Raw genomic sequence first — 11,428 nt, 5'->3', positions numbered from 1 at the left:
ATCACCACTATCTATGTCCAGAACTTTTTAATCATCCCAAATAGAAATTCTGTTAAGCAGCAATTTCCCAGGCCCTGGTATTCTCTATTCTACTTTCTATCTCTATGGATTTGCCTTCTCTGGGTACCTCATATAAGCAGAATCATACAATATTTGTCCTTTTGTGTCTGTCATCTTTTACGTAACATAACGTTTTCAAGTTTCATCCATGTTGTAGCATATATCAGAACTTCATTCCTTTTTACATCTGAATAATATTCCATTGTATGGATATCCCACATTTTGTTTACACATTCATCTGTTGATGGACACTTGGGTTGTTTCTACTTTTTGGCTATGGTGAATGATGCTGCTATGAATATTGGTGTACAGGTGCGTGTTCCAGTCTCTGTTTTCCGTTCTCCTGGGCATACCCCTAGGAATGGGTCATATAATAATTCTATGTTTAACTTTCTGAGGAACCACCAAGCTGTTTTGCACAGCAGCTTCACCATTTTACTTTCCCATGTGGGAAAAATGTTTTCATATTCGCAAACAGTTGTTGCCTTCTCTAGGGAGATTTCATACCTCTCCCCTTTTTACCTTGAGTTTGGCCACCTGACCCTGGGAGTGGGTATGGCAGAAGACTTAGAACATGGTGTGACTCCCCAGTCTTTGTTCTTCTCCTTTTGCCTCAAGAACAGCATGTCCCATATAGCGGCTGCTCTTTCGGTCCTTAGAACAGCAAAAGGGCTGCTGCAAGTGCGCAGCCCTCGTGCAGCGTACCCAGAGTAAACCTGTGGCTGCGAGGCACTGGAATTTTGGCATCATTTATTACTGCAGCAAAGCAGCCTGATACCCCCTTTCCTTTTCCTTTCACTGTTGCCTTTTTCTATGTTTTTATTTCCTTTTGTTGCCAGATACCTCTACACATGCTGTTTCCTTTGTCTGGAAGCAGCTCCCCTCCAAACCCTGTGATTGATTGATTATTAGGGTGAAGCATACGAAACTGTCATTTCTGCAGGTGAAAATTGGTCACGTTTCAGCAGTTTCGTATGGTTTAACTACTGAAAACCACACTAGCAGCAGCCAGACATCGATTCTCCCACCTCATCAACTCCTCTCGTCCAGCTTGGAATTATTCATACCCCCGTTTCAAAGATGAGGAAACGTGAGGTGCAGCTTCACCAAGTCACCCAGCTTGTTAGTGGTTCATCTAGATTCCATATCAAGCTTTAATGACGACTCTCCATTGTTCAACACATTCCTTCCCACGGCACCCCCCTCCTCTCCGAGGCGCTGCTGGAGAGTGCTTGTGACAGTACTTGTTTCAGTTCCCATTACTCATGAGTTACATTCATTAGCACTCACATTATGTACCTGGAGCTTCGTTAAGTATGTGATATCCATTATTATCATATCCCCACTACACAGATCAAGGAACAGAGGCTCAGCTCATTACTGTGCTTACTGCATTGCACGGAAGTTGCCTAAATGACCAAAATAAGCAGGTGCAGTCCTACCAAGCATTGAGGAGACCAGGTTATTGGCTTTGAAACACAGTTTGGCTTGTGTATGGACCGAATATCTACCTTTACACTAGTATACAAATCCACTTAGCTTCCCAATCTAAAATTCTGTGCTCAAGGTTTCCTCTCTCCTTCTACAGAAGCCATTCTCCAGATCTGCAATCAACCAGTGCCATTTAGAACATCATGCCTCCATGATCAAAGGCACAAGTCCCCATGTCAAGGATTTTGAGTATTATAGCAGATAAGCCATGGTGCATACGTTGTAGAATATTTACCATGAAATTGAGCTTCCTGACCGTATCTGGTCAATGTTTTCTGAAAGCCAATTGCCTGGGTTTCAAGTGAAGTAAACTTATTAATTTATAATCACAAGTACAGTATCTGCTGTCCAAAGGAGTGAGTTTATGGCCAGAGGGCACTCCATATATTTAGTAACATAATATCCTATCCTATCGCTAGCCACTTTTTATTTTCCAAATCCTTTCCACCTGCCTATCTTCAGAAGAATCTGAAGTTTCCCCAGTGGTTCTGGAATTCAGGTCATTCAGAGTGTGCTTACCCATTGCTGAGCCCAAGCTAGCTCTGAGACCTTAGACATCCCCCAATTCAAATTCCACCCGGTTACACAGCAGCCTGTGCTTGTATTGCGTTACTTATACAAATCTATAGGAAGAAGAAAGTTTAGTCACCAGAAGCTAAAACTTTCACTCAAGAATATGCATTCGAACCTCAAAAACAGAAACAGAGTCACAATTTATCTTTTTCTAAGAATGTTAGGTTTAAACAAAATGAATTCTTAGCTATCCCTTCAAAAACAGACATATTTTCAGAGGTTTAAGTAGCTACTTTATTTAATATTATGTTAATGAGCTTGTGGAGAAATACTTAAAATAGAAGCAAATAAAACACCAAAAAGAAAAAAAGGAAACCCACCCTTCATTGATTTGAATATGTTTTAAATTATAGGATAAAATCACCAACTCCTGCCCCCTAGCCAAAATGATTAAGTAGATCCAGATGTCAAACATATGAAGCCAAATGTTTACATCACATCTTAGAAACAATCCTTATTTAATCCTGCAAAGATAAGGAGTCACGTGTCAGATGGTTTAATGTATCAAGGAGAGAGAGAGGCGCTAGTCTTACATAGGAAGGCAGTGAAAGAAATGCCCATGAGCTATCTGAATTTATGTTCACTCTTCCCAAAAGCTTAATGTTTTCAGCTCATTGAGACATATTTTCCCAGTGCTTACCCTTTTTCCTGGCTTAAAGTTTTCGGATGACAGTCTGCAATTATTAGGTAGCAAAAAAATAATTTTTAAAACAATAACACACTATTAATACTAAGTTTATGTTAATACAAGACAATCTCTAACCTGATTCCAAACTTATACCCTAGCAAGACCCTCTTTAAAATATGTGGTTCTCCCTGCCCCCTGCCATTTGGCTTTGTCTCCAATATGGGCTCCATCTGTCTGCAACATCTGTGGTCCCACTGATTGCCAAAGTCATTTTGAATGATCTGCCCGGTTTCTTTCTCTCTTGGCTATTTCTGACTACCTGTCCCTCTTCTCATCCGAAGGGACGTAGGTCTACATGGACAAAAGCTATGGAAACCGTCCTTCCCAAGGCTGAGATTAGAATCTCCACAGTCTCACGAGTATGCGATGGGGTGTTACACTTGAGCTGTCTGAAGCACCTAGAATGAGTGATCATCGTCCTGGAGAAGACCAGTAGAATTGAATGCTAATGTCTTCCTAGCACTTTCAGGTCCAGATTATTCCATCTTCAAGCAGTTATTATATTTGAATGAGTGACTGGAATTTAAAAGATGTTGGTAATTTGAGAGACTTTAAAACCTGTTGTGTTTATTTTTTTAATGTTCAAATTGTTACACCATTATATTTTTAAAAATCTATATAAGCACATAGATTTAACATTTTCAGTTGAAGTCACCGTTTTTAGTCACGGGAAACTGTGGAGGATCCCTGGAGTTTGGGCACTGAAGGAGTCAATGTCAGAATGGAGAGTGGGACACAATGTGGCAACACTTGTCTTCCGGTTTGGGGCTGCTCATTGAACCCCTCTCTGAAATGGAATAGGGTACTATGCTGGCTCTCTTTTCAGTAAGAGCTGCCTTGTATCCCACCTTCCTTTGCTCCTGTCTGAGCAGGGGCCTTGGGTCTCCTTGGGGAGCCACAGGAAGGGCAGGAAGAAGGGACAACGCCTTGTCCTGCAGTCAGCAGTCCTCTGGCCTGACCCACGGGCATGTGAACCCATAGCCAAGGCTCCCAGGGGTCACAAGGTCCAGTCCCATCTCTAAAAATGCAGGGCAGGGTAGAGGAAAATACCACACCACTACAGAGGTTAACCCCATGCTAGAAGAGCAGGACAAAACCAATTTGTCAAGGCTGGGGAGTCCAGATAAGGGTGGCACCAGGGACAAAAGGCCGAGTCTGTTTTGCTTCTATAATGCAGCAATTAGCATCCCATGCAATTCCTTCGACATGATAGCCAGGCAAGGTTTCTAGAAGAAATATATTTCTAGGAAAGTAGACTATGAAAATGTTTCTAGAATTGTTTGCTTTAGCATTCATTCTCTTTTTTATAACTCTTGGCAACTTTTAAGTACACAAACAGTCAAATCTTAATATTCATCTCATTAACTAGCATTATTAAGGCAGGAGTTGCATGAAATTGAATCAGAATTTGGTATCTGAGAAAAAATTACATGAGAGTTGTATATTTACAAGTTTCTCCCTGAATGTTTGAAATTGCTCCCCGCTCTCCCTCTATTCACCTACAAGTATACACACCATGATTGAAGGAGCAGGCATCTGAACTTGAGATATGCAGGAAAGAAAAGTGATTCTTCACTGTCCTTTCTCAAAGTGGGAGCAATAATCACCTCCAGGACACAACCACTCTTCCCACTCGTGCCTGAGAGCACGATTAGCTATAAACTTTCCCACCTAGTGGGATGTGGGAAAATGAACAGCAGAAAGGTGGAGGCTGTTATTCTGCTCCTTGGAGAATGAAGTATGAGACCTGTAGGAAGAGGAAGAGTAGCCTCAGAGCTTAGATCCCAACCCAAGAAGATAAATTCTTCCTGGATGTTCTGAAGCAAAGATTTCTGTTAGCTTAGCACAACCAGGTCTGAATTCTTGGGCTAGTAAACCAATATTTGAATCCACATTATTGGCTATTGGCAAATCCAAATCTGAACACACTTTTCATCATCACTCTGGACTACAAGCTATAGCCAAACTGAGGAACGTCTTTTACTTCACTGCAAGCAAGAGAATTCTGAAGCTGTTTTCAAAATATACACTTATAGCTTAGTATCCAAAATCATCAGTCAAATAGAAGATGCATTTGTGACTTCAGGCAGGTGGAGACAACCCCAGTCCACCCATCTACTGATATTTCTTCGTTGGGAAGACATGCAATGTGATAGGAGTTCCACATTGCCACCGGTACTTGAAAAGTTCCCAAAGCCGAGCACAAGTACTAAATGCAACATCACTGCAAAGCTATTGTCTATTCTGTGTGCCCAACTGAGGGAAATGGAAAACAAGGGCTCAGTCCTGGATTTCCCTTCCTTCTCCATCTGTCTGCTGTTTTATCAGTTGATGGCATCTGGGATCTCAGCAGCATGGAGTAGGTGAACACACTTACAAGGACAGAGAAGGCCAGCCTGTCCTCGGCTTCCTCTCTGATCTGATGAGAAAGAGTGGTTTCATTGTCTGTGACTCTAATGAACAGAGCAGAAATAGCATACAGGTAGACGAGAGATGAACAGTCAGCCCTTTCAGTCAGCATAAATCAGCGAGGGCCAGGCGTCAGACACACAGGGACCCTACAACATTCATGCATCCTTCTGACATTACAAGTTCAAATGTGCTTCTCTTTTCCTTTAAACTTTTTATTTTGAGATAATTGTTGTTTCACATGCAGCTATAAGGAATAGTACAGAAAGATCCCTATACCACTTACCCAGTTTTCCCAACTAGGTAATATGTTGCAAGAGAAGTATAATATCACAATGAAAATATTAACATTGATGTAATCCACTGACATGTGCTGTATTTTGAAAATCAATTTAACCTTTGAAAAAGAAGCAAATCCATAAAAATGCCTCAGATTGGACCAATAGTCTTTAGATGACGTTTTGTGTATTTATGAACCAACTGCTTTGTTGGGCCGAGGGAGGCATGCAGGACCTGTTAACTCATTGAGCTCCCGGTTCTTTGAGTGGCTCAAGGGTCTTTCTCACTGACAGCACTTACTGTGAAGGAGGGTCTTCTTCACATTTTGTTTCAGTTTAGGATTTCCTAAAATTAAGATAACAAAGTGTCCACCGGGGTATGATCCAACCACAAAGAGGCAGAATAGAAAGATGGGGTTCCTGAGCTTAAAAATTTGAGAAAAGAACAAAGCAGGCATCACATAGTAGGCGAGGTAGAACACCAGGAAGGACAGGATGGACAGAAGTGCACTGATGTGGATACGCATGCTAGCGTTCCTGGTGCCTGTCACTGTGTTTCTCATCTGCCAGGTGTGTCTCCCCAGGAAAAATATCAAGAGCAGAGTAGAAAAAAGGAAGATAAGAAACGGTAATGAGAACTCAATGACAAGAAAGGAACGCTGTAAAACAGATAGTTCTCTGATTTGAGCTGTTGCGTTATTGGAGAAAAGGTCCAACCAGATTTTTTGGAACAGAATCCGTGTATGTTTGCTATGCAAAACAGAAATGATCGATGCATATAGCAGGGACCCGAAGATCAGCCATGGCACCAACTTGGCTATCCTCATCTTCAACCAGAAGAAGAGTGGCTGAGCGATGCAGGCAATCTCGGCACAGTAGAAAACGCTGAGCCATGCGGCAAACCAAAGTCCCAATTCATTTACAAACGTGAAAATTGCAAAATTGTCCGGAAATATAGTGAATTCAGTCAAGGAGAGAACATTCAGATTAATGCAGAAGATGCCCAACTGCAGACAAATTCTAGAAATCGCCAGGCAGGAAAGAAGGAGGTCCAGTGGAATCATCTTTCTCTGCTTGATCAAGCCAGTGCCATTCACAACCACAATGATGCCGTTTGCTAAAACTCCAACGAGCAATTGAATTACTGCAAAAAGAAGATAGACAAAAAGGTAAGACTCAAGCATTTTGAGAAGAAAAAACCAGTTACTTCAAAAAACTATGTAGTTATAAATTTTTGGACAGTTTGGATTATTCAGGTTTTCTATTTTTCTTCAACTAGATTCAGACCTCTTTGGGGGCCATGACTCAAACAATAAAGGCAATGGGGTAGAGAGGCGGTGTGCGTTTCTTTATATCACTATTCTCCCAACTTAGTTCCAAGGTAGTCAAATAAGACAGAGATACCGCAGGAACAATTTGCATCTTAGTGATGGCTTTTGCATTTTCCACATCTACTTGGCTTTCAACATCATCACAAACAAATGGTGGAATCAGACACCCTCAGGGCTGAGAGAAGGGCTCCTCCGTTACATAATCGGCAGAAGTGCCTCAAGCCTTCATCTCTACCGTGAATAGTTAGCTGTGCCCACAGGTGTGATTCTATTCAATGTTAACAAGGCATTCCTTAAAAAAAAAATTTTAAGTTGTCATTCCTGCTGTAATGATGTAGTACAGTCCGCAACATAAGACTCCTAAGTAGCAGTTCTTCACTAGGCACTGATGGGACAATTCAGAACCACCTAAAATTTAAAACAGTTATATTATAGAAAATATGTGATGAACACGAAATAAGGAGGCTAAATAATTAGTCTTACATGTGTGAGGACACAGTAGATCAAGAGCTCAAAGGAACGTAACACGCTGAGAGAATCACTCGGCACTGTTCACACGAGTAAGCATCTGCAGGGTAATACAGGGGTTGAAACCTTTTCCCTGTTATTTTTTCAAAACTGTGAGAATTTTATGACATGAGCTGGTTGTTTCAGGGGAAAGCAAGGATAAAGGAGTACATGATTCAATTTGTTGTTATAACTGCCTACCAGATTGTTTTTGGAAAAATTAAATGATCGTTTATTAACATGTATACTGTGCCAGGTGTTATTAAACCAGGTTTTCTCAACCTCAACACTGTTGACATTTTGGGCTGGCTAATTCTTTGTTGTGCGGGGAAGGGGCTGTCTTGTGCAATGGAGGATGTCACTAGCAGCCTTGGCCTCTGCCCACTAGATGCTAGTAGTTAGTACACTCCCCTCCCCAGGTGGGACAAACAAAAATATTTCCAGACATTGCTGAATGCTCCTCGAGTGGCAAAATTTCCCCCAGTTGAGAAATGTCCTGAACACTGGGGGCATAAAAGTGGATAGAACATAGTTTCTGTCCTCAAGGCATTCAGAGACTAAAGGCAGAACAAGCCACATGTATAGTGTGACATAAAACTAAATTAGTTGTTTGGGAGCCAGCCCTGGTGGCCTAGTGGTTAAGTTTGGTGCACTTGCTTTAGTGTCCCAGGTTGGGTTCCTGGGTGTGGACCTACACTACTTGTCTGTCAGTAGCCATGCTGTGGAGGTAGCTCATGTACAAAAAGTGGAAGATTGGCAGTGGATGTTAGCTCAGGGCTAATCTTCCTCTGCAAAAAAAAAAAAAAAAAAGTCTTCTCTTTATTAAAAAAATAACAATAATAAATAAATAAATTAGTTATTTGGAAAATTCACCACCAGAGCACAAAGTGGTGGACAATTTAACTAAAGCTTGTCCAACTTAACACTTGATCATAATGTTCCCAGCAGATCCCCTAATGAAGCATATGTTCTTATGGATATACATGTCACTTTGTCCGAAGGTGTCACAAAGGGTACTTAGGACAAATCTAACTTTTATAAAACTGGAAGAGAAGCCATGTGAAAACGTTAGTGGTGAGAGTAAGTCTCTAGGTTACTTTATCACTGTCTAAATATGTAATGTAGGACTCCACTTTGTTCTTGGCAGCACTTCAATGCCATGAAGGGAACAAGTGAGAACATCTTCAAAGAGGCATCAAGGGAGGCAGCTCGTGAGTGGACTCCATCAAAACAGAACCAGGTTCAAGATGACAATGAGGATAAACCTTGTCCTTCTCCCTTGGGTGGAAAGAAAAAAGTACTAAAAAACTTTCCTGATTTTATTTTCTGCAGGCTGGAAAAGCAAAAACAGAAGGGCATCCCCAACAAAATACTGCAGCTAAGAACCCTCCGCAGAGGAGCAACTGCCACGTCCTTGGTTTCTCAATCAAGCGGCCGTCATTGCGCCTCTCACTTTGCTCGCAAGTGTCGGTTACCTGTTTGTGCACCGTCGGACTCAGCGCCGTATGGGCACGCCTGGGCTTTCGTCTCATCCCCGGCACTCATTCGTTCGTTTGCTGTTTGGCATGTGGTGTGTTTGTTAAGTAGAATCAAACTCAATTATATAAGGGTTTTCATAACAAAAGAAAAGAGACAAATATTACAAAGTCATCTTGAAAGAGGACTTTTGTTTTCTAATTCTCTGTTCTTAGAGACATGGGGGCATAGGACCAGCATCTAGCTCTTCCCTGTTGCTCTAATATTGCCATGAGTTTACGTACTGTGCCCTCCAGCACGGTCTGGGCACTTCAGTATTGCAAAAAAGTAATGGTCACACTAAAGGGGAAAAGTGGAAAAACAAATCTATTCTGAGTCTAGAATAGCAATATAGTCTTTCAGCACTGACAGCAAACTAGCAGAGTTAACGCATAGCACACCAAAGATTTAAAGGGAATAACTATGTCCAACTGTTTATGAACGTGCTCTTTGTCCTTTGGATTCAAGCATCTTAAGAGGGTATTTGGTTCTCAAATATTCTATTGTAACTTTTGTTAGAACTAGCTTGGGGAGTAGAGGCAATCCTTCACAGAGAACTTTATTTCACCTAGAACGGGTCTTCTGATGCAGGAATCCCACGGAGCAAAAAAATAAGAATTCATGAGTCTTAAGCTACATGTTTTTCATTAAATGATTTCCATCACCAGTCTCTCCAGTGAACACACACAAAAGCTGCTGAAGGCACACCATTCCTGGACAAGTGCCACCAACTCGCCTGAGGCTTGTACTTCGTCCACTGAAGGATGGCAGAATAAGAGATGTCTGTCTGTAGGAGCACAGCATTTGCGTGGCTGCTAAACCAATGCCACATTCAACGCCCAGAGGCAGCTGCATTTCAGTGCTGATGTGAAGACTTCCGAAGTCATGTTATCCAGGCTTCTCCTTAGATTCCGCCACATCAATCAAGATAACCATGGGTGTTGGTCATGCTCTTGTGCGAAGCAACAGTGACCTAAGTATTTTAATGAGCAGTAGGACAAATCAGATAGAGAAGAGTGGTCCTAAATATCGAATCCTCTTGCGTCCTTTAAGCAGTTTGTTTTAGTGAGAAGGACACATGAGAGAATTTCTGGCTCTGAGATGAAAAACATACATGTCTAGCCTCACCTGTCAGTCATCAGCTCAGAACAGTGACAGTTTTACATGGACAAATGGCTTGGAACAGATGGAACAAGTCCCAATGTGGAGAAATTCACATGATTATTACTCCATATTACCCTGATTAAATCCGCTTACTGGCACTCATCTGTAACGAGCAGTCATTAAAAGAGACAACACTAAATATTCTTGAGGTAACTGACAGGCGGAAAGAGTTGCTTATTTATATTCAAATCATTCAGCTCCTCAAAAGAAAGGGCGATTTTTTTCACATGCAGTTTGATTGACATTGGCAAGCTTTTCATCAGGTAGAAGGCTGTAATAATCGTCTCTGCTTTCCAGCGGCGCATGGACGTTTACATTGGGATTACGTAGAGTCATCATGAAAGTGAGCAACAGTTTTAATATCTTTCCCTACTGGGTCTCCCCACTTCATTATCAAGGGAACAATTCCCTCTTTAAGGACCAAGTGCATGTATTAACATTATTGTATATTTAATAAGATCATTCAAATAGGAAAGAAATAGACCCTTGGCAAACCAATGCAGACGTCCTTTCTGAATCTGCCCTGTAGCATAGCTCAGTCCTTCTGAAGCTTATATAGAATTTATTCCATCTAAAATTCACAACATTTTGGTTAAAAAGCTCCAGACTTTTTCAGACTAATCATTATTTACATCCATTCATTTATTTCTCTCCACTTGAATTTGCAATTGATCTTTTGTACTTAAATTTTTGTCTTTAACATTCAGGTCATTCCCATATACTTGTCCCTTCTCTTCTCCTATTTATCCTGGTAATGTATTTCTGTGCTTTTCCTTACTCGTCTCCATGTTCTGTAATTTATTTGCGTTGCAGCAAATAGAATAATGTAATACGCTGAATTTAAGTCTCACAAGAACTCAGAGCGCTTTACAAACAAGAATCTCTTGTTAGTTACCACGAGGAAAGGGAAGCCAGGGATGCTGCACTTGCAACACATGAATAATCTCTAGTCCTCACGATTTTGTCTTTAGCTCTAAACCGAGCTTGGAATTTCAACTCCTTCTTTGCTTCTTTCCTCCTTCTCTCTTCGTCTTCCTTGTTCCTTCCCTCTCTCCTATCTCCCTCTCTCCCTTCCTCCCTCCCTCCCTCCCTTCTTTCCCTCCCTTCCTTCCTTCTTTTCCTTCCCTCCTTCCTTCCATCTCCCCTCCTCTTCCCTTCCCTCCTTCCTTTCCTTCTCCCTTCCTCTCCTTCTCCTTCCCTCCATACTTCAACACATATCTATTGTGTGTATTATGGACTGGGCACTATTCTAAGAATGGAACATATAGTAAAGAACAAGACAGATAAAATCTCTATCATCTAGGAAACTGCATTTCAGTGGGGAAGATGAGAATTAAACATATAAAGAAATAAATACTTCTGGGTAACACAGAGAGAAGTGCTATTTTTTAGAAAGTGTGGTCAGGGAAGGC

The 11,428-nt window shown here is 41.3% G+C and overlaps 1 protein-coding gene across 1 annotated transcript; it reads right to left on the bottom strand.

The window, feature by feature from the left end:
* Positions 1 to 5,783: 5,783 nt before the first annotated feature.
* On the bottom strand, positions 5,784 to 6,683 carry TAS2R1 (taste 2 receptor member 1). The gene has a single exon (XM_014866714.2). The coding sequence runs from the start codon at positions 6,681 to 6,683 to the stop codon at positions 5,784 to 5,786; it is 900 nt and encodes a 299-aa protein (XP_014722200.2).
* Between the last annotated feature and the right edge of the window lie 4,745 nt (positions 6,684 to 11,428).

The sequence above is a fragment of the Equus asinus genome, chromosome 10, assembly GCF_041296235.1.
Source record: "Equus asinus isolate D_3611 breed Donkey chromosome 10, EquAss-T2T_v2, whole genome shotgun sequence".
In the NCBI taxonomy this organism is placed as follows: domain Eukaryota; kingdom Metazoa; phylum Chordata; class Mammalia; order Perissodactyla; family Equidae; genus Equus; species Equus asinus.
This window is presented reverse-complemented; position numbering and strand designations above follow the sequence as displayed.

What these genes read in the sequence shown, in the direction of transcription:
- TAS2R1 (XM_014866714.2), bottom strand. Translation starts at nt 6,683, where the DNA reads ATGCTTGAGTCTTACCTTTTTGTCTATCTTCTTTTTGCAGTAATTCAA.